Below are 23,173 nucleotides of genomic sequence, written 5' to 3'. Positions count from 1 at the left end.
GCAATACTGACTCCATCATCATCAGACAAGTCCCTGTCCCCTCTCTGTGTAACATCCAATACAAATATGGTGTTGGAGCACATTTACAAAATATACTGTTAGTATATAATGATGTCTCTAGACAAGATGGGCAGGTTATGTACTGAAGTAAAGTGCTCAGTTTTCCAAAGATTGTTTTATATGAAAAATTGTTTTTGTTTGTTTGTTTACAGCAGGTATGGGGGAAAGTGCAGGAGACTACTGATTTACACAATAGGCCCACTTGGTTTGAAAAAAAGGAATGAAAGACATTAGCACTTCTGTCACTTTGCATTGACTTTGTTGTTTGCTGCTGCTATCAGCTGAGTGTTATGGGTTGAGTTAAAACCTCATTGAGATCAAGAGGTGTAAACTCATCCTTCAATAAATATAACTGTATACGATAAATCCCCACCTAACACAAGGAGTAGGTGAACTGACCCAGGAGCTTATGCTGAGTTTTGCTTTGGGTGTGTATGGGAAGGAAGGCAGAACAGACAAGAACTGAGAGAGAGTGAAAGAAAGACAGCAGGAGCAGCTGAATCACAGTGAAGAAACCTGGGGGAGAGGTTTTTGGGTCAGGGATGCAGGCTGAAAAGTGTTCTTGGTGCTGTGAGCAAAAGAAGCTGTTTCCTGATGTTTGATTCCTTCTGTGTCCAGGTACACTGGATTTTGTATATTCTTTGTAAATAAACAAAACTGCACCAAAGAAAATACCCATTGTCAATTTCTACTCCCAACTGAAACATCTCCAGGGCCCCAAACATTGATTAACCACTCAGTTCCAACACAATATTGGAACCAACCACTATGGTCTGAGTCTTCCTATCTCTGAGAAAGGGCTTTAGAGAGATTGACAATAACTACCTGCAAGAGCAGCTGGATACAAGACATCGGGCACCGTAGCTTAATTTTCTAAGCATGTTGTTTTCTTCTTTAAAAAAAAAATTCCCATGAAGGAGAAAACTAAACATTTCACTAGTTCATTTTTGTGCTGCTGCTGCTGCTCTGTTGCCCTATTCTGGATAGCACTTTTTACGAATGATGTATGAAAGAAGCATAGATTTGTGTCATACAGATTCTGCATGGAGTGAAGAATAACAGTGAAAAGATTGTAGTAGGGGTGGTAGCTCAAAAATCAATATACATTGAAAATCTCTTGTGTGTTTTACCAGAAATTCAGTACTGTACTGTGCCAATTCATCTGGGCTATTGGTAGGTATGCAAGCCCCTCACACACTGAGATGAGATAAAGGCACATTAGCAGGCAGTCTTATCTTTGGATTTTTGTACTCTTATGAGTTAAAATTGGACCACAGTGTTGCCTTACAGATTTTTTTTGTATTTAATATTTAATAGGTTTAGTGAATAACATGCTAATTTTTCACCAGTAAGACCATCTATGATATGCATAATGCAGTACCTACTCATACTCCAGCAGCTTTTGGCCAGGAGAAATATAGATGTAATCTGAGATAAGAGTCAGAAATATGTTTCCATTCATGATTTCAGACAGCAAAAAGGCAACGCAGTCATGTCTGCACCTTAATACATTGTGAATTAATATAAAAACAATTGTTTTCAGCAAACTCTCTTTTGACTAAAGCTAAAATGCATCTATCCGGAAAAAAAAATAAAGAAAAGAGATTAAAGGAAAAATGGTCCTCAATTCTCGCTTGTGAAGCACTATAAGAGAACTCCCTACCCAGAGTCAGGCCCAAACCTTCCAGTATCCTTCCTGCATTCAGTCTCTAAAACAGGGGTAGGAAACCTATGGCACGCGTGCCGAAGGCAGCACGCGAGCTGATTTTCAGTGGCACTCAGGTGACTCTGCATTTTAATTGAATTTTAAATGAAGCTTCTTAAACATTTTAAAAACCTTATTTACTTTACATACAACAATAGTTTAGTTATGTATTACAGACTTATAGAAAGAGACCTTCTAAAAACGTTAAATTGTATTACTGGCACACGAAACCTTAAATTAGAGTGAATAAATGAAGACTCGGCACACCACTTCTGAAAGGTTGCCTACTCCTGCTCTAAAACATTTCTATGAAATGCCCATGAACTGGAGGAACTGCAAAAGAATCATGAAAAAGGAAAAGCTCATTTGTTATTAGGATTAGCAGAATGTTATAGATTCTCCATCTCTTGGTGCCTTCAAGACTGGATGCCTTCTGGAAGATGTGCTTTAGCCAAACACCAATTATTGGGCTCAATATGGGGGTCACTGGGTGCCATTTAATGGCCTGTGGCATAAAAGCAGTCAGCTTAGATGATCTGAAGGTCCCTTTTGGCCTTAAACTCAATTAATCCATATGGAAGCTTCCCAGGGTAGATGAGACACAGATTTCTAATGTGAACAACAATCAGAAAGAAAGCACTTAAATAAACAAATGTTCAGATCTTCTTTATATACCACACAGAAGAAAAAAGTTCACAACCTAACTTTTGTTTTGTTTTCCTTTGCAGATCACATTTAAGCAAGTGGCTGCATTTATAACCATAGCCATAGCTGATCAACAATACAGGCTCAGTCACAATAACTGATTAGTGGGGTGAACGATGACCGCTGAACTCTATCACCAGAACTTATGTTTGCAGCATTTCTTTTATTTTGCTTATATGGCAGCACCCAATGCATATTATGAATCTTAGATTGGTAGTTTGAGCCAACCAAGATGGTTACTGGACTTTAAAAAGACCATACCTCTCAACTTACAAACCTGCCAGTGGGTGACACAAATTATCCAAATATGTGCCAAAATATGGAACCTGTATTATGTTGCACCATAACTGAAAAGTTATGTTTTTAACACCTCTTTATAAGGATGTGTAACAATGCGGTTCTGATGGGACCCAACTGAGAGTGCCAGTTCAGGACAAATCGCTTAAAACAGGGCAGTTACAGCCCTAGGCTGGGGTTTTTCCACCTCTAAGGCAAACCAAACCAGCCAGACAAAGAGGACTTTGGTCTCACCCCACTGGCTAACCACAAGTCACACAAGCAATTCCCTTAGACACTCCAGTTTCCCAGTATCACCACCAGCGCCACGCGTTATGGGGGCAAATGGTTATGAAAACCAATACTCCATTAAAAGAAAAAAGGTTCTCCTGATCCCAAAGGATCAAGCCCCAGACCCAGGTCAATATACAAATCAGATCTTACCCACAAATCACGCTGTTGCCAACCCTTTAGAATCTAAAATCTAAAGGTTTATTCATAAAAGGAAAAAGATATAGATGAGAGCTAGAACTGGTTAAATGGAATCAATTACATACAGTAATGGCAAAGTTCTTGGTTCAGGCTTGTAGCAGTGATGAAATAAACTGCAGGTTTAAATAAAGTCTCTAGAATACATCCTCAGCTGGGATGGGTCATCAGTCCTTTGTGTAGAGCTTCAGTTTGTAGCAAAGTCCCTCCAGAGGTAAGAAGCAGGATTGAAGACAAGATGGAGGAGAGGCATCAGCCTTTTATAGTCTTTTCCAGGTGTAAGAACAAAGAGGTGGTCTTACTGTAGAAGAACACCTCTTTGTTCTTACTGTAGAAAATTACAGCAAAATGGAGTCTGGAGTCACATGGGCCAGTCCCTGCATACTTTGCTGAGTTGCAGGGCGTATTTGCCTTCTCTCAATGGGTCAATTGTATAGCTGATGGTCCTTAATGGGCCATCAAGCAGGCTAGGCAGAGCTAACACCAACTTGTCTGGGAAGTCTCCCAGAAGAATAGCATAAGTTTGAAATACAGATAGTATAGAGCCAATATTCATAACTTCAACTATAAAACTGATACACACATATAGACAGCATAATCATAACCACCAAACCATAACCTTGTCTTAGACACCTCATTTGACCCCCTTTATACAAGATTTGGTGCCACTACAGGACTTTGGTTGCAACAATGATCTATATGGTCCCAGATTATATCAATAACGTCACAGGATGTTCTCACTGTAGGACTAAAATAAACCAGTTCTTCAATCTGGTAAAGAGTTGTGGTGGTTGTGGAATGGGCAGGTGCTCAGGGTGTTTGAGGGTTAAATGTTTTAGGGGGTGTCCCTGTCAATGCTTTCAATGGAGCCCCATAGCAGTGGGATACAGTTGGTCACCGCTGGGCAGCATGTGGGGGAGCCCAGCCGGGGACATGCCATACCCCTGTGCTGCTTAACGCTGGGCTTGGGGCTCTGTCGTGGGGGGCAGCCTGGAAAGGAAAACAAGTAACAGCACCTGCCCCTGCAGGCCCTTGGCAGTGCAGCTGCAAACAAAATTTGCAGCAGCCTGACTTTGCTGCTAGCAGGGGCGGGCTTGGCCCTGAACCAGGCAGCTCTCCCAGCATCAAGGTTCTTACTAACTAACTCACGGGAAATGCCATCTCTGGGATTGGCCTGCTGGCGCCCAGGGCCCCTGGGGGAGGCAGAGAAGAGCGGCTGACTTACCGGCCACTACTCCAGCAGGCAGTGAAGAGAAGGATCAGCAAGTTCCTCATCCCAGCTGAGCATGGGGCCGGTATCAGCTGCACCGCAGGCTCCAAGGGCACCCCGTGAAGCAGCAAAGAGGGAGAGCGCTCCCGAGTCAAACACATAGGGTCTGCAAAAGAGCCGCCCCCGCGGGCCAGAACCTAGCCTCCCACACACATGGGCAGCCGCTGCCCCACAGCCAGGCTGAAGACACGCTGGCACCTGCTCTGGCTGCTTCCCCAACTTTAAATGCATTTAATATATGTGATAGATCCCGGATTTTAATTGATTTCTTTTAATTATCTGTTTTCAATGTAAATGATTTGCTTTCACATCATACCTATTAGATATTGCCCGTCTGTAATATCAGGGGCCCACCCAAACTTACTGGCTCATATGCTGACAAATTAACACATGCTCACCCAGTCACTGAGAGTGATAAATGTGGGGATCGGCAAACACAGGCTCCATATGGTGGATCCACCTCAGCACTGAATAGGCTACTGTAGAAGTCATTGCTCAGAGAACAAGAAGTGGTCATGTGATCAGAAAGTGACTGAGTTTGAGAGGCTGCAGTAACTGGCAAATGTCCATGTGATGTTTTGGGGATTCTGTCTACGTACAGTGTACTGGGGCACGCAAGCCTCCACACAAGGTGGGAAGGGTTAATGAGCTACTCGAAAGCCCAGTCAGATCAAATTGAGAAACCTAGAGCAGGAGGCAAGCTTTCAGAGAGGAGTTCAAAAGAAAGAGCCCATACGTTGGAGTGCGTATGCATGCTTGCGTGCTGGTAGGGGGAGAGAAGGCTGGCCAGGGCCTGGAAAGACTTATGCCAAACTGATCTCTGGAAGAAAGGGAAGAGTTTAAGTTTGTGTTGCTTCAGACTTATTTTGGACTTTGAGTGCCCTGGAAGAGGAGAGGGTCTCTGCAACCCAGAAGGAATTGGAGGTTTCATGGAGCAGCAGGAAACCAGATGGGAAAATGAGGCTGAGTATTTTCTGCACCGCACAGTGCTGCAAGTGGTGTGCTGGTAACAGTGTGTTATAACTAAGGCCCTTTGTTTTCCATTTAAACCGATTTTTACTGAAAAAATCCCTCGTTTTCCCAAAAAGTATTATTCTTTTTTTTCCAATTTCCAACTTACTTTTCTACCAGTCAAATATATAAAAAATAACTTGTTTTATTAGGAAAATACAATACATTGCATGAGATACATGTATTATGATAATACATTAATCTGGGTGTATATATAGAGCTGCTTGTTGAAGTAAGGCTATGTATTAGTCTAGAAGAAACACACTGTAAACAAACAGGCACGCACACAAGGTCTGAAGTTGTGGAAAGAGTATTTTCGAAATTTGGCTACATCCAAGACTGAAGAGAACGGGGGCGCCTTAAAAATATTGCTGCGAACCTATGCTATGCAGGACTTTTGGAAAAGGACTTCACATAAGATAGTGAGTGATAATAAATATTTTCAAATATTGGGCCCAATTATTAAAGGTTAATATTTATAGGCTAATAGTTCTAAGTCTACAACAGTAAACTCTTTATTCAAATGAAAAGTTTTATTTGGGGATTAGAGAGATATTGTTTTCTTAAACTCAGAGGTGGCATTGCGTTTTGAGTTCTGTTTTAGTTCTGCAGCAAACCACATTGAATTATATTAATCTACTGAATACTTTTTTCCGCTGTCCTTATGTCCACCAAAATAAACCCCCATATTTACCCAGAAAAATTATTAATAGTTTTTTCCACTGATTTTCACCTGTTTTTGTTGTTGTAGTAATAAACACCAATAAATTCCTGGGAAAAAATAAATAAATTAAAAACTGAAAACACAGGGCCCTAGTTATAACATACAGCTTACAAATTCTGTGTGACGTTGGGGGCTGTCTCTGTGCATCTGTTTGACTACAAACCCCATTCTGGGGCTTGTTTTCCTTCTCTGTTGTCTTCTTACCTTCATGTTGCACTAAAATTCTGGGGGATAGTGACACTGAGCTAACAATGAAGGGTTGTTAAACCTTGATGGTCTTGTAGTCACAGGGAAGCCCCCATGGACAGAGTTGGCCAGGGCAACCAGTTTTTTTAAGTATGAACTCCAAGGGGCAGGTAACAGATCACCTAGTGGGGGGACTTTGATCACCCAACAAGATTGATCAGGGTCACCTGACAAAGGGGACTTGCGCTTACAGAAGAATCTCTTACTGACTTTTGTGGAGAGAGAGGGAGAAGAGACCAGAAGCAGAAAGCTTGCTGCAAAAGTGAGAGGAGGCACCATGTTCCAGAGGAGAAGCCATGTGCAGGAGGGAAGTGGAAGAGGATGGATTCTGGATTCTTTAAGACTCTGACCTAAACCCAAAGAATGTTCAAGTGGTGAGGAAGCTGAGAAAGGGGAAAGCATGCAGGTGTTATATTATTTTGTCTAGATCTGTATATTTTGTTGCTCTCTAAAGAGTAATTGTGTAAGCAATCTTTGCGATGCCTGTCTGTTATGTACTTCACCTGTCACGTGTCTGTGGAGAGGTACAGGGTTAACCAGGTTGAGCTCTGGGAAAGTATGTGCTTAGCTACTGGGGGTCTGGGAGAGCTAGCACTAGCCTCAGTGCTTAGGCAGGTTGGACTGTGATATCTCAGCTTGCAGAAAGGGGTACCAGAGAGAGGATCGACACCTCAAGAGTGTGTCTAGAGACTCTAAGCCAGAGGCAGTACCTGGACTCTTTAAGTCTTGAGAAACTTAAAAGCACATGGGTCCAGTGTGGTGGAACCCAAACACAGCTGCATGGTGAGTGTCCAGCAGGAGAGAGCTTTATAAGGACTGTGACAGTCCAGCATCCTGATCTCCATCTCCAACATCTCTGGTGGCTTTATTAATTGGTTGTATTAGTTTGCTTGTGGATAATTTTGGCTGCTATTATGGCTTCGTTGACAATAAACCTGGCTGAGTGCCTTTGCCTCTGAACCTAGTCTGTGGTCATTTTGGGCAGTTTGATCAAGGTGTGCTGTACTGGCTACCTGACCAGAGCCAGCGCAGCACACAGAGAAAACTCACACACAGCCGACAACTGATGACAAGTAGAAAGGGAGGTGTTGCTCATTATAACGTATCATTTACAGCTCTCCATGTTAAAGCACTACCCTCATGTAAAACAGAACTGCATGTACGGCAGCTTGAAAAGTTCCACCAAATGACTGGCACAATAGGTTCCATGATGCAAGCTATTTCAGGGCAGACTAATTAAGGGGATTATATTCAGTGATACATGTGCCACTAACTTTAAAATCAGCTGTGTAACATTACTGATGCAGTTCAATTTTAGGCAACGCTCCAGCGGCGGAGTTCTATGCCAAAAGACTCCATCATTGTTCAGTGAATGATCTGTAATGGCTAAAATTCAAACACCGTATGAAGCCAGAATCTCAACAGCCCACTGCGAAAAGGATGGCATAATCTTACAAAATTCTGTAATTTGGATATAAAGACCTAATCAAGCAAGTCATGAGCCTCCCTAAGGAAAGGTCAGAGTCAAAAATAATGCTGAGATAACCAGATGATTCAGCAGGTTGAAAGCATATTTCTTTTAATTTGGCATTTAGACTGAATTAACATTCTAAACGTACTTGTCAAGGGCTGAAGCTCAAACTAAATCCATTCAGTTTTATATTAAAATACGTTAGGTATCCATGACTAACTGCTTAATGAACCTGTGGCCTGAAGGGGGTTAAAAGGCAATGCTGGGCCCATGTAGCCCCACCCCTACAGGCCTGCTGAGCATGCGCCAGAGGGAAGACCAGGTTAAAAGGAGCTCAGAAGCCCCCAGTCAAGGGGTGGTGGACAGGCTACAGGAGAGGAGAAGTCAGACAGAAGGTGGTGCCTGAGGGGGGAGCACAGAGCACGTAAAGCTCCTCCTCTCCCCTCCACCCCAGGTAGAGCCTTCTCCACCCACTCTGAGAACCGGGAGGTCTTGCAGGGCTTTGGATTTTGTACGACATTTGCAAAACCTGAATCATGGCAATGATGGGCTAGAGATAATATTGTGGGATGGAGAACTTTGTATTATGGGAAGTTGACCCCTTGCTCCCAGTTACCCCCGTACAACTTGCTTCTGCCCCACTGTGCATTGCCAAAACTACCCAAAAGACTGCTGAACAGTGGCATGTTTGGTATATCAATTTTGCTAATGACTTAATATTTTATTACAAAAAGAAAAAAATGAATGGTCAGTGAACAGGGTCACAAAAAACCCAAAGGGCTAGTTTCTCTGACCAATCTGGTGGGGTCCAATTGGAAGTGGGGTCCATGGCATTTTTTTAATAGAACAACAGTGGTAATTTACTAGGAAACAAATATTATTTCATTTCTCAGCTCGCTTGATGAGTGGCTTTGAGGGGCAAAGTAGTAGAGGTAGAAGGAGCAGAGTATTGAAGAGGTACTGGGGACAGCATTACCAGACTGCCCATTTCTCACTCAAGTGGGCTAGTTTATTTTCTCCCCACATATTCAAAATTGTTGTGGGCTAGTACCCATTTAGGAGTTAAATGTGAACCTTTGGACTATACTTCTCTGGAGATATGTTAAAAAACAAATTTCTACAATGGGCAAACCTTCAGGGGAGGGAAAGGATGAATGAGTTCAAAGTCAACTTCTCTTACTCTTTATGAATTACAAAGCTCTATCAATTTTAGTTGTTTTTTTTTTAATCCTACATATGTAGTCACAATGGCCATCCCCATTGCAGTAATTCTCAGCTTTGTGATTCTAGCCTAAAGTGGGCTGTGAAGTTGTTTTGTAGTAGCCACAAAATAATCTACAGCTTTACGTCTACACTACAGACCTAGTGTAGACATAGCCTTAAGCTCTCTCTCCTTGCCCTTCCTCTCCCCCCCAGCATTTCCAGATAACATCTCTAAAAAAAACTAGAGCTGGTTGAAATTTTTCAACCAAATGTCTTTTTCCTTAGAAAAATACTGTTTTGTCAAAATTAAACTGTTTGTGAAAACAGTTCAATTTTGACATTTCTATGAAAAATCAAAATGAACATTTTTCATGTTATTGTTTCACACTGTAAGTTTCATTTTGTTTCAGTTTTCAAAAGAAATTCAATTTTTAGTCTTTGTATTTGGGGATCTCGTCTCTCCTTTCCCCCGCCTTCCCTACCACACCTTCTCATACTGGAAGAGCGGGGAGTGAAAAAGGGAGAAAAGATGAGGAAAACAGATTTTTCCCTCATTTTTTTTTCTCTCACTCTCCCTTTTCCAGTGGAAAAAGGCAGAAAAGAAATAAAAATGGAGAGAAGTGGGAAGCGGAATCCAAAAATCTCAAAATCAAAAATGGGAGAAAAATTTGTCTTTGAAAACCAAACAAAAATCAAAACTAAATAAAAATTTTCATTTTTGCTGAAAAATGATTTTTTTCATGGGGGCAGGGAACTAATTTTTAACTCCCAACCAGCTCTAAAAGGAATCAGTCTGACCATTAGCCTTTTCTCCATGTTCCTCAATGGGACACTGCCGGTCTGGGGTTCTGGCCGCCGGCCCCTTGCCAGCCGGGGTCCCGGCCACCGGCCCCACTCAGCCCATAGCTGGTCTGGGGTTCTGGCCACCGGCCCCATGCCAGCCGGGGATACTAGCCTCCGGCACCACTCACCTCGCTGCACTATTATTTACTTTACATACAACAATTGTTTAGTTATATATTATAGACTTATAGAGAGAGACCTTCTAAAAATGTTAAAATGTATTACTGGCAGGCAAAACCTTAAATTACAGTGAATAAATGAAGACTTGGCATCCCACTTCTGAAAGGTTGCCGACCCCTGTCATATACGTTACTAATTTTCATTATCGAACACATCATATTTCATTTGTATGATCTCTTTGGGTCTTTCCATTGGGGATCTAATCGTACTGCACCTTCTGTGCTATAGAGCTTTCAATATTAATCTGTATAATTCAATATTTGGGAGTTGGGTTTCCAAAGTATAAAACAACTAATGTCAATTTTATAGGTATTTTTTCCCAGAGGTACACAATGATAGAATTATTTAGAAGTATCATAATCCAAGGACCAAAAGAAAAACAAAAATCCAAAAAACTGGTCCCAATTCTCTCTCCCTCTACTGTGTAAGATGCAAAATGTGACCAGAATATATGTGAATAGTGTACTGTGATAATGGTGATAGTTTTTCTGCCCCCTCTCCTTCCCAACAGCTCCTCGGTCCAAGTTCCTCTAGTGAATCTTGCTCATCAACAAAAATCTTAAAGTACAAATGAAACATTCAACATCAGCAACAGGGAAAAAGTGGTTCTCATAAAAACATGATATAAACTTTACACAAGCTTAACAAGAATGTACATAGGGACTCTGAAGGAAATTCAGATAAAGTGTTTGTATCTTTGTGTGTCTATCTTAAAACTTTGATATACCCATGAGAGGCCTAACAGCTTCTCAAGCCAAGGTTTATTTTATAGCTCTCCATGCAGAACATTCTCTGCCTAAGTTATGCTATCACAATACAGACCGTTCCCTATTTTACTGTTTCCCAATCACTGTCCCATGACTCTTTTGGAGTCCAACCCTGACTGGGGTGGACACCTCTGTTTCCCAGGTGCAGCCCACAAGATTGGCAGCACACAGTCTATCTAACCAATCCCAGCCATCCAGGATAAATCTTTTTCAGGAAAACCTGTCCTAAGATAACATACTTGAAAAAAAAAAACATCCAAAAGTCTTCTGAGACCCGTAAATCACAGGGACTTTGATAATAGATCAGTCAGATTCTTTTAGTTTAGTTTAATAGTATTTGCATCTAAAAGGTGCTCTTCAATATTCAAACACAGATTATACTGATATGTAACTTTCTATAAGTTTATTACATTCTTTGGGAAAAGTTATCCTTTACAACACCTGTGTGTTAATGAAATTCTTGCAAAATTCTACCAATGAATTACCTACAAATGACTACACAGAGTACTAATGCCTAGTATCCCAGAAAACTATAATATCCTGTTAAATTTTGAAAAGGAAAAGAGAAAAGTAGACCCACAATTACAGTTCCTGAAAATAAAACGTAGGCACCCTGCCAGTCTTTGCATTATCTATTCCCTGTCTATTAAGATATTTCTTCTACTTCAATGAATTTACATGACAAGATTAATAGTGGCATAGTTCCTGTGTTCTTAATCTCTGGGTATAATAAAATTTATGCATGTAATTTTCTAATGTACAAACTTCTTTCAGAGCTTATAAAAATGTAACAATGCATATCTTAGAAAACTTGCCAGCAGCTACAGCATAGTTATTATGCTTATTATGGTGTGCTGCAGACCTACATTACTTCTAACATATTACTGGTAATGTTACAAAAAGACTCACCTTTTCATCTATAAAACAAGAATATGGTTCTACTTTCTGGTAATGGACTCTTTTGCTCACTCAGAAAAGTAACAACATTAACATGCATATAGTAACCTCTCAAATATTTTTCTATTACAAAAAATATTCCCCCTATTTCTGTATAGAAAGGAGCGAATTTTTTATCACCCACAGCTCATCTGTACAGTACATCAAACCATAATGTTCTCTAGCATATTACAGAAGATAGTTGCATACTGTGAGATTATGAATAGTTAGATGACATGAAACTGGAGAAAAAACTCTATCTTCTAAGCAAGCTTGCTATGGAAAATTTTTGAAAGTTTTATAGAAGTCATGGTAGAAACTTCTGGAAACCATGGTAATCTTCTGAAAAGTCATGTTACATGAATGTGTTACAGCAAATTCATACCACTGAATATTAATTACACATTATGAATGTGCTAAGGATTTTGCTATATTATTTTTCAGCAACCGGAGTCTTATTAAGAAGATTTTAAAATATTGACAGGATGTGAATGTCTAACAGTTCAATGTTTATCTGATACAGACTTTGTAGTAATCAAACCACTTCTGTAGACCTGGATCTATACATCTTTTATGTATTGATATGGTCTAATCCAATATGGTAATTCCTTTGTTCTGAATTAATCTGAGCTCCCCATGTCTCCTGGGCCCACCCCTCTGAAAAAATATCCAAGACTCCAATTTGACTCCTTTCCACTTCCATCATTTAATAAAATCCATGTGTTTCTAACCTAAATGTCCCAATGTTTTCCATTGATCTTCTGACTTGACCAGAAACCAGTCTTTTTAAAAGCCTCAGGGGAGGATTCACACCTTTCCTACTGCTTATTTCTCTGTTATGGTCAATTAGCAATAAAATCAAGTAGTTTTTCTATACCACATGCTGCAGAAATCCCTTTGGGTCTAAATTCAGTGTGGCTATGGATTGCACTCAAATCTTCTCTCCAACATTCTGCTCTTTCAACATGCTCACCGTTCCAGGTTGAGACCAACCACGCATACGTAAGAAAAGAATATTACTCATTTTTTAAAATAAAACTGAATAAAGTGACATTGATATTTACAGCAGTACCTAGCAAATGAGGCATATGCTAGTGGTTCTCAACCAAGGATCTGGGGCCCCCTGGGGGGCCGTGAGCAGGTTTCAGGGGGTCCACCAAGTATGGCTGGCATTAGACTCACTAGGGCCCAGGGCAAAAAGCTGAAGTCCTGCCATGTGGGACTGCAGCCCGGGGCCAAGCCCCACCACCCAGGGCTAAAGCCAAAGTTTGAGCAACTTAGCTTCACAATGCCCCCTATGGTGTGGAGTCCTTGGCAACTGTCCTTCTTGCTACCCCCTAATACCAGCCCTGGCTTTTATACGCAGTAAAACAGTTGTTGTGGCACAGCTGGGCTGTGGAGTTTTTATAGTATGTTGGGGGGGCCTTGTAAAGAAAAAGATTGAGAACCCCCTGGCATATGCCATTGGCACTTTATCTATATGGATATTCATATGCTATGATGATGGCTGACAGTGCAAAATATTTAGGGAAGCAAGAGATGAGTAAGAAAATGATACTTTTGTGATCACTGCTAGGAGTATGCTCTCTATTCTGGGCCGCCTCTAAGAGCTTGTATACACAGGGATACTCAGGAGAGTTAAGACTAATTAACTAAAGGTGTAAAATGAATCCCCCAGGCTTAAACCAAAGCAGGAACTAAGGCTAATTTACTTCTGAATGACAGCATCCACTCAGGGAATTAATGCTCTTTAACTTCACACTTTTCGTTAATCCATCTTAATTTTCCAGTGTTCCCATATAGACAAGACCTAAGCATTCACTCCTTCCTTCCTTATTCATCACTGAGCTTCACCACTGTTCCAACAGTATCAAAACTTCACAGTGCTCTATCTTCCAGCCAGCTATGTCTGAAGATAAAATTCAGAGTGCCTGATGCTCCATGCTGCTCCAAGTAAGAGGGGGCTGTGCACTGAATCTTTTTTTTTCAATCAATTTTGTTATTAAAGTGTATCAGAGTTGAAAGGTCAGACTCATCTTTACTGTAACTTCACTGCCTACAATGGAGTTACGTGAGTATTGAATTAGGACCTAGTATTTTAAAAGACAGCGATATGAGAATGTCATCTATGTAGGACTGAAATGGGGAACAATGATGAAAGCCCTCGTTGATATGACTGCAGGGCTCATCCAAATGCATTGGCTTGTTTAACATACAATATTTTGCTGTTCCATTTTGTTAATTTGAGTGCCAGCATGCTCTATGGGACTTACCTGGCTACCCAAACATCTGTTACAAGTTGAGAAAAATAAGAAAACTTGGTGTAGTCCATCTTCCTTCTCCACAACTTTTTCTGCCTTTTTTTTCTCCTTATCAGTAGCCAGGCTTTGGAGTTGTTCTCCGACTCCGCTCCAGCTCTAGGCAAAAACCTGCAGCTCCACTGCTCCGCGCTCCAGCTCCGGGCTCCACTCCAAAGCACTGATCAGTACTGCATCTTATAACCAGATACTTAAAGGAAAATGATATTTCCTAGAGGCAACATCTCTCAGATCATTTATACTGCCTATATTTAGCATATCATAGCTTACCTGTTTAACAGCATAAAGGAGACGCCCATAGCAGTATATCATGACCATTACAGGGATGACCAAGCAGAATATGAAGAGACAGATGATATAGGACACAGACTCAGCTGTTTTGGAGGTCCAACGTACTGAACAGCTTGTGCCGGCCCCCTCAATCCCATAACTGCTCCAGCCAATGAGCGGTGGTACTGTCCAGATCAGAGAATAAAGCCAGGAACCACCAACTGCTAGCAGAGCCTTCTGATAGTCAGAGCCTCGTTTGTTACATAGGGTGATGGTGCTATAGCGTTCGTAAGACAGGATAGCCAAGGAGATCAGGGACACAATACCTGTAAAAAAAAAACAATTTAGGGATTTAGTACCCCTGTTTTATATGGCACCAATGTAACAGATATGACAATATCCTGGACACACGTTACTGAATTATAACTTTAAACCTTACTGAATTACGTTTAAGTATTTTAGGAGTACATTGTATTGAAAGTGCAAATGTTTATGTACTATTGAGGAATTGTATGAATTACCATGGGCGTAGGGGACCACAGTCCTCCAGGAACTAAGAACAGTTGTAGGGTGATTAGGCAAATTCACTCAAGTTTCAACACCTCCAGAGAGGTGCCACCAACTGATGAGAGAATCACTAATATTGCTTCAAACTGGATTCTCCAGAGACTAAAAGTCAAAGAAAATATTTTTGGTTAAATAGCCTGAGTTAAAACTGACTCAGGGCCTTCTCTCTGATCCAGTAGACAGACAGGACCTTCTGTCCCAAGGGGAGCCCAATCCTCAGGGAAGGGTTGGAAGGTCTTTGGCTCACTGAAGCCCCATAAGATTTGGGAGCTAGTTCTGAGCTGAAGCTTTGATGAAGTTGTGACCCCAGGTGAAAAACCACTGTGTGAGGTTTGAAGGACTAATCACCAACCAGAGCCCTTGCTGGGATTCATGGGAAGATGCCTGATAAACTGATTAGCACATGTGTAGGTTCTTTCATTGTTTTTAATATGTTTTCTCTGCAACGCTTTCACCTTAAGAATAAATGTGCTTGCTTAGAAAGGGCCGTGTGGTAACTTAGCCATGGCAATTACATTGTGTGCCGTCTCTGAGGAGAGAAGCGAAGCAGGCCTGCTTAGGCAGTCTGTCTTTTGCGGGAAAGCTCACAGTATAATCGGGGAACTGTGCAGCCTGGAAACACCTCGCTGAGAAGAGGGAGAGACACAAATCTCTGCCCAAGGAAGGAAACAGCTGAGGAGCTGGAAGCCTAGAGTGGATGCCTTTTCTGGACTATAGAGGGGGGAATACAGCTGCAGTTGCACTGGTCTATGGCTGGCAGCAAAAAACTAAATACCCTTTTCTACATTATTAGAGTATTTGATGTATCGGTGGAAATGCCTTTTTGCATTGAAATCCGCACTGGAGCCAGTAGCTCTCTATACAGTATATCAAATTCTTCTTGCCTAAACTATTCTTTAAAGGCACTCATTCGTTAGAAATACTAACATTCAAGATAACTCTCTGAAACCCTAACATTTGTAGTGTTTCCCAGTGGAAATACATTTTTTACATGAAGTAATACATTTACTGAAAATATTACCTTTCTAAGATGTATTACTTCTTTACAACCAGGAGAATTTTCAATAGCATATTGTCAGTCAGTCATACAAGAGCATATACTCTGGATTGGAGGAGCTGGAGGGTGTAGAAATTTCTGCTGTCACTACACCCAAAATTATACATTCTTCCTCTCATGAGAGCCTGGTTCTCCTTGTCTTGCATCTTGTGTAGTTATTTTATCTCTGTGCAAAGTGAGATGAATGTGGATAACCATTTTACCCCTGCTACCATTCTGATCTGATAACATTTTGCACTCATGCTGCACAGGCGTATATGACTATGTAGGATGGAAGACAATGGAAAGTCAGGCCAGCAGTATATGTACATCTGCAGGTGTGAATTGTCATAGCTCCAATGACTTCATTTGAGCTATAACAATTTACATAATTTGAGGATCTGAGCCATAGATTTTAAAGCATGAAGAGACTACTGTGGTCTAGTATGACTTCCTGCAAAACATAGGCCATAGAATTTCACACAGTAATTCCTGTATCAAGCCTATATCTTGTCAAAGAAAGACATCAAATCTTGATTTAAAGACTTCAGGTAATTGAGAATCCACCACATCCCTTGGTATGTTGCCAATTATACTCACTGTTAAAAATGTGAACCTTATTTCTAGTTGTATTTATTTAGCTTCAGCTTCTAATAATCTACTTTCAGAAATCTTTTTTTCTGTGCCAATACTTATACACTGTAGTAAAGTCAACTCTTATCCTGAACTAAACTAAATAGACTGAGCTTCTTAAGTCTTTCCCAGTAAAGCAATTTTCCAGATCTTAAGTCATTCTTGTAGATCTCTTCTGAATTCCAAAATGTTATCAGCCCTCTACATTTCTCTCTTGGAGTTAAAATATCTTAATGTGACTGATCAATATTATAGCTTAGTTATTATAACATAATTGATACTGTAGCTGAAACTATTTTGTTATAGATTCTCACATATGCTACCCTGTCACAACTGTAATTGTTTGCAGTATTCTTTACCCATGTTGATCACATGATATTAAAGAGACAAGATAGGTGAGGTAATATCTTTTACTGGCGCTCTTCTTCAAGTCTGTGTGGCTCAAAAGCTTGTACCTTCCCCCTGTAGAAATTGGCTTAATAAAAAATATTACCCCACCTACCTTGTGTCACTTGATGATTACCTGTTCTGTTCATTCCCTCTGGGGCACCTGGCATTGGCCACTGTCAGAAGACAAGATACTGGGCTAGATAGACCTTTGGTCTGACCCAGTATGGCCATTCTTACGTTCTTATAACTTTAAATGCTCTTTCACTTCTTTGCACTTTTACCTACGAAATAATTAATATGAAAAAGAACGTTTAGCTTTTCTCATTCCCACATTGTTGATGGATGTGATCTGAAAATAATTACAGGAACGTAAGTAAACGGTTGCTTTTGTAGGGAACATAGGCCATATTTGAATTTAGTCCTGAGTGACTTTATTTGGCAAAATGTTTAAGTAACCATTATTAAGAAATGCCTGAAGCAGCTTTCTGGCTTGTAGGCACAAGCGTAAGGTCACTCATTCACCCTAGGCTCTGCCTCTGCCTTTCCGAGTCCCTTTTTCCTTTGTCGTGCTTACTGTCATGAGGATATGTGGAAGTGGATAGGCGGAGAAACTATGGGTGAGTTTTATGTGGGGTCCCAGCAGCTGGCCCTGCACCCAGGGGCTCTTCTGCTGCTGGCCCTGCACCTGGGGCTCCACTCCTGGCCTCTGCCTGGCGCTTCACCGGCTGTGGTTCCAGCCTTGGCCGTCTTTCCTCAGTCCACATCCCCATCTCCCGGAGCAATGGCCCTGCTCCCATTCCCAGCTCTAGCACCCCCACTCTAAAAACTGTTCCAATGCCACTGTGGAAATGAGTGAATGTTTAATGCTAACTGGCCATTAATTATATTTAAACAACTAAGCCACTTATGTAGGGCCTAAACATAAATCTGTTACCAGTTCCTTCTCAGATGAGCCTCTTACATGTCCTGCTTACCAGGAGGACATCTGTTTGTGATCATCAACAGACTTTTGCAAGAAAATGTCCATCTTAGACTGGAATCTTTTACTGTGACCTCAGATCAATATACCAAATTATTGGTTCCTGATGAGCTACAGTCAACATGCTCAACTCTTTTATTGGAGAAGGGTGGTCCCCAAGATGCAGCAAGAGGACTGAATGCTACATGCTACTAGCCATGTGGAAGGAAAGGGCGGGGACTTCCTCACACTAAAAATTATACCTGAAGTTATATCCTGCTCTCATCCCTGGATTGACCATCCAGAGAAGTGAAAGACCCTGACCATCAGCTAAACCAAGCCTGAAGCTACAAACAAGTGGGGAGGCACCTACCTGCATGCTAAATGAGCTGAAGTTATTTGCAACATCAGAACTATTTCTTAACTAAGGGCTTGTCTACACTACCAAGTTTTGTTGACGAAATTTATGTCGACACCCAAAGGTCGACAAAAGAAAAATCACCAAAGGGTGTTCACACTTGCTCCCTCTGTCGACAGATTATCTCCAACAATGCTATAAAGTGAGTGTGTGGTTTTGTGCATCCCTAACCGTTTCCCCATGAAGACAGTAATCCCCACGCCTCACAGGCGCACATCTGGCAAGTTTATTTGTAAGGTAAGAGACTAGTTTGGGTTAAAAGTGTTATTCCAAAGCTGCTAAGTGCCTGATTTAACACTTCTGCCTCTTTGTAAAAGTGTCAGAATGATGCAGACACTGTATAATGTGTAAAAGAGAAGAAGTTAAGTAAATAGACTCTAACATCAGTTGTATGTTCAGAGAAACTTAGTGGAATACCAAAGTGGGAAGCTATAAAGAAATCATTCTGAGAGTTATACTTCCTTAGAACAAAGGCAAGAGTCAGCTTCTGTCTTTAGCAGACTTAGCCCAATTAGTTAGACCAAAAGAAAGGTATTTTTCCTTAACTTTCCTGTGAAATATTGAATTAATTCTTGTGTCAACCTTATACACTGACTTAATAGTAATTGCCAAATCAGATAAATTGAACCATTGATTTATTGATTGAATTCCAATTGTAACCTTGATTTGATCATCACAATGTGTTGTATTTGATTAGTTTAGGGAAACTGGAAGTAAATTAGTTAGTGACATATTTTGCTTATATTTATATTTGTTTGCTTATTATCTTAATAAATCCCTAAAACACACAAGACTGGTTCCTTTCTCAAAACTTCAGCATGGGAACACAACCTATTTACAGATAAAGGTAAATACATTGAGTAGCTCCTGAACCTGCATTGTAATTATTTGATAAAAATCTTATTACCACTGTACCTTCTTTGAACTAAAGAAAGTTCTCTTTTGAAATAACACAGAATTGAAGTTCAACTACTAAATTAGGACCAGGGCATCATCAACCATGAACTAACAAAATATTAGCAATCAGTTTAAAACATAAACTACCCCAAAAACACATTTTCCTTTAGAATATTGCATAGGAAATCATTTTTCTTATCTACACAAAAAATTACACACATACATTCCTTGCCAAAAGCCATTTCAGTTTTACTTCTCTCTTATTGAGTTTCACTGACATGACCCATATTCTACTTCTCTCTGCAGGACCAGGGCGATGATATATGTGATCCCAATGAACTCCCACAGGAGTTCTAAAAATTCATATTCCTCTTTTTGTCACCGTAAGACTTTAAACCATGTATTGTATTTGAGCATATAACGGTGCTGAAACTAATATCAGGCCACACTGAGTCTGGTGCTTTTAAAACAGTAGATTGCTGACTGTAATGTGAATAGGTGGGAATTCAGAGAAGAGCACGGAAAAATATGGAGGTGCTAAAGAGAGACTGACTTATGATGCCATGGACATGAAAGAACACACTGTGTAAGTTGGCTAAATAAAGACTAAGCAGTTATGAGACATAAGAACCGCCGTACCGGGTCAGACCAAAGGTCCATCCAGCCCAGTATCTTGTCTACCGACAGTGGCCAATGCCAGGTGCCCCAGAGGGAGTGAACCTAACAGGTAATGATCAAGTGGTCTCTCTCTTGCCATTCATCTCCACCCTCTGACAAACAGAGGCTAGGGACACCATTCCTTACCCATCCTGGCTAATAGCCATTAATGGACTTAACCTCCATGAATTTATCTAGTTCTCTTTTAAACCTCCTCAGGCAAGGAGAGACAACTACCTTTTGAAGACTACAAATACCAATGAAGTGGAAAATGGTTGTACAAGGGATTGTATAAAAAGGAGCAATGAGATAAAATTAAGAAGAGCCAAAACAAACAAACAAACAAAACCCCAGGGTTATCATGAGGGAACACTTCCTAAGAATGAGATGTATTCTAATGCAATAGGTTTGCAAAAGAAATAATGGAATCCCTTTCACTTCAACATTTAAAACAGGACCAGACAGAGTAGTAAAAGATACACAATAAGGACCAATCTTATACCAACACAGAGGTAGAAAGGGGGACTGGTGACCAAACAGTTCTTGTCAATCTCTACTTTCAAAGATTATCTTTTATTTATTTTCCCCTACTTTTTGTAAAAAGTTAAGTTCTTCACCATCACCACTGACAGTTGAAGCACCATGAAAACATGAGAAATAACAGGTTTAACTGGCTAACTTGGATTGAAAGATTCTAATTTCATACCAACGGGAAAAAACAGGTGCTGATTTTCTAGTTTGAAACTGTGAAACTACATAAATACCAAGGGAAATGTAACAAATAGCAAATGAACTCTCAGGATAGAATGAAAATTTACCACTGGATACAAAGATTTTTTGGGGTAATTCTCCTAAAGATGATTCTTCACAAAAATTTCTGCATATTTTTATACTTTATGTATTAGTTGGCAATGAAAATAAGACGGTCCCAACTGTGCCTAAATGGATTTCACAATCTATACTGGTGTATAGATTGAGAAATAGAATTGTCAACAACTTTGGAATCCTTGCTTAGCTAAAGTGGTATAAATCATATTACTCCGTTATATTTCCTATGTTTATAAAATTAGAGTCTACTTGATGCAATATAAGTCTCAACTCTTGTGATTTTCTTATTGTGAGTTTCACAGCAATGGATGCTTTCCTAAAATCCCCAGCTGCTGCAGTCATGTGAATGTGAGAATCAGTTTTTAAAAAGAAAATCAATGTTTTAGCCTGCATGGTTGCAGAAAAAAGCATGAAAAATGTGACACCCTTCCCAAGTGTACCCAAACAGTTCAATCACCATAATGCAAATAAAAAGAACCCAAACTTCAGTGTGGGGCTTTTTCTTAATCTCATGATTTTTAAGACAATCATGAAATTTCAGGGCCTGACTGTTTGATGATGGTTTGCCCTTTGGCATCAGCAACACTGTGTATATCCATGCCCATAAAGAAATTCCTTCCATAAATAGGGACCAAACTAAACCCACTAATTCTAGACCTGAATCTGCTTTCAATTTAAAGGCAACAGCAAAAAGGCTCAGAGCCAAATCCTCAGCTGGTATAAATCTGTCTAATTCCATCAAAGTCACTGGAGCTACAGTAGTTTATACCAGCAAAGGATATGGTCACCACTCACTTCAGTGGGAGCAGGACCGAGTCTTCCATTTGTACTCATGGAACCCTCAGCTCACCCATGTCTGGAGTTTGGTTTTATTCATATTTTGAAAACAAGCAATAGCCTAACAAACTGCAGCACAAGTTTCTCTCTGAGTGTGGCCTTTGTTAGGGTTTCCCTTCTGAACTTTGGCCCAGATCTACAAAAGGACTTCAACACCTAAATCCAACACTTAGCAACACCTAAGTCCAACTGTCATCAATCACTTTGAGTTTGTTAGTTTTCTTTTATACAACTGTAATATGCAGACAAGGTTTGCTCAGCTGTATAAGCAGCCATACAGAGATATAAAACTTAAATTCCTATCAACAACACATAAGATTAGCTGTAGAGGTTCTTTTCCCTTTTCTTAAGACTTCCTTAAGGCCTGTAACACTGCTGGTGACCCACCCTGTTAGGAGGTTTTAGAGTCTTGTCAGAAGACACTGGCTGCTTCCCACTGAAGACTCATTGCAGCAGATCTGGCTCGCTAACTCCAACCTGAATAAATGGGAGGTGGAAGAGTCCCCTCTATGAGTGAACCTTGTCTGCATATTACAGCTGTATAAAAGAAAACTAACAACTCAAAGTGATCGGTGACAGTATATTGGATACTTGCTGAAACACACTTAAAGATCTTTCTATATTTCCCCTATACACATAAAGGGAGAGTGGAGTGACTTATGCATCTGATGCCTTTTACTGGTCTCAACGTCTTGGTATGCGACAAGGGAGCTAGGAGGACTTCAGGCCCAATTCCTAATTGTCTGGGTAGGTTTGAAAGCCACATGAAAGAGATGAAGATTAGAGAGAACCATAATGAATTCTTTGATAAAGATATTGCACCCTCATGCAATTTCCTCCTGACATTATGTTTCATTTTAATTAAAAAATAACTTATTTGAACATTTCCAGTCAAGCTATAAATGTGTGCTTATTACAAATAATTCAATTACCTTGCTTTTTTAATACTTACATGAAATATTTTCAGATTAATTATCACTTGCTAATCTACAAGATAATATAAAAGAATGGACTAATGAATTTGGATTAACGAAGAACTGACCCAAAACTTTGTCCAAAGCATTAATAAAACTTTAATAAAAATAGGTTTTTTACATATTTATTCTCCCCTAAGTTGTTTTCACTATAGTATGCCTCTTTACTTCTCAGTCTCTTGAAATGGAAGTGCTGAAATATTCAGAGAGACAGTTAGTAAAAGATTTTAGCCCAGGCTTGCAAATCCAAGAGGTATGAATGATTTAACTTTTGAGTAAGCAACAGCATTAAAATAAGAATAAGCATGTTCGGCTCTACCAATTATGAGTTCTACTTGTGCTGCCTTTATGAACTAAGGAATTCATCTATGAACTGCAACTTTTACTGGCAACAAGACATGACCAGTGATGAACAATAACCTCCTCTTTAACAAATTGAAACTTTTTCATATCTATCTTGCTACAAACTTGACTTGACCATATTGTATTCTTTCTTGATAAATT

At 40.2% G+C, this 23,173-nt stretch overlaps 1 protein-coding gene across 1 annotated transcript in view; it reads right to left on the bottom strand.

Annotated features, from left to right (window-relative positions):
- Positions 1-23,173, bottom strand: part of LOC117870746 (vertebrate ancient opsin-like) — a 122,623-nt gene that overhangs the window by 49,979 nt on the left and 49,471 nt on the right. Inside the window, exon 3 of the mRNA XM_034758066.1 lies at positions 14,475-14,800. Coding sequence (XP_034613957.1) covers positions 14,475-14,800 — 326 coding nt within the window. The remainder of the gene's footprint in view (positions 1-14,474; positions 14,801-23,173) is intronic.

Source organism: Trachemys scripta, chromosome 1 (genome assembly GCF_013100865.1).
Source record: "Trachemys scripta elegans isolate TJP31775 chromosome 1, CAS_Tse_1.0, whole genome shotgun sequence".
Classification (NCBI taxonomy): Eukaryota; Metazoa; Chordata; order Testudines; family Emydidae; genus Trachemys; species Trachemys scripta.
Note: the sequence above shows the minus strand (reverse complement) of the source record. Positions and strands in the feature narration are given on the sequence as shown.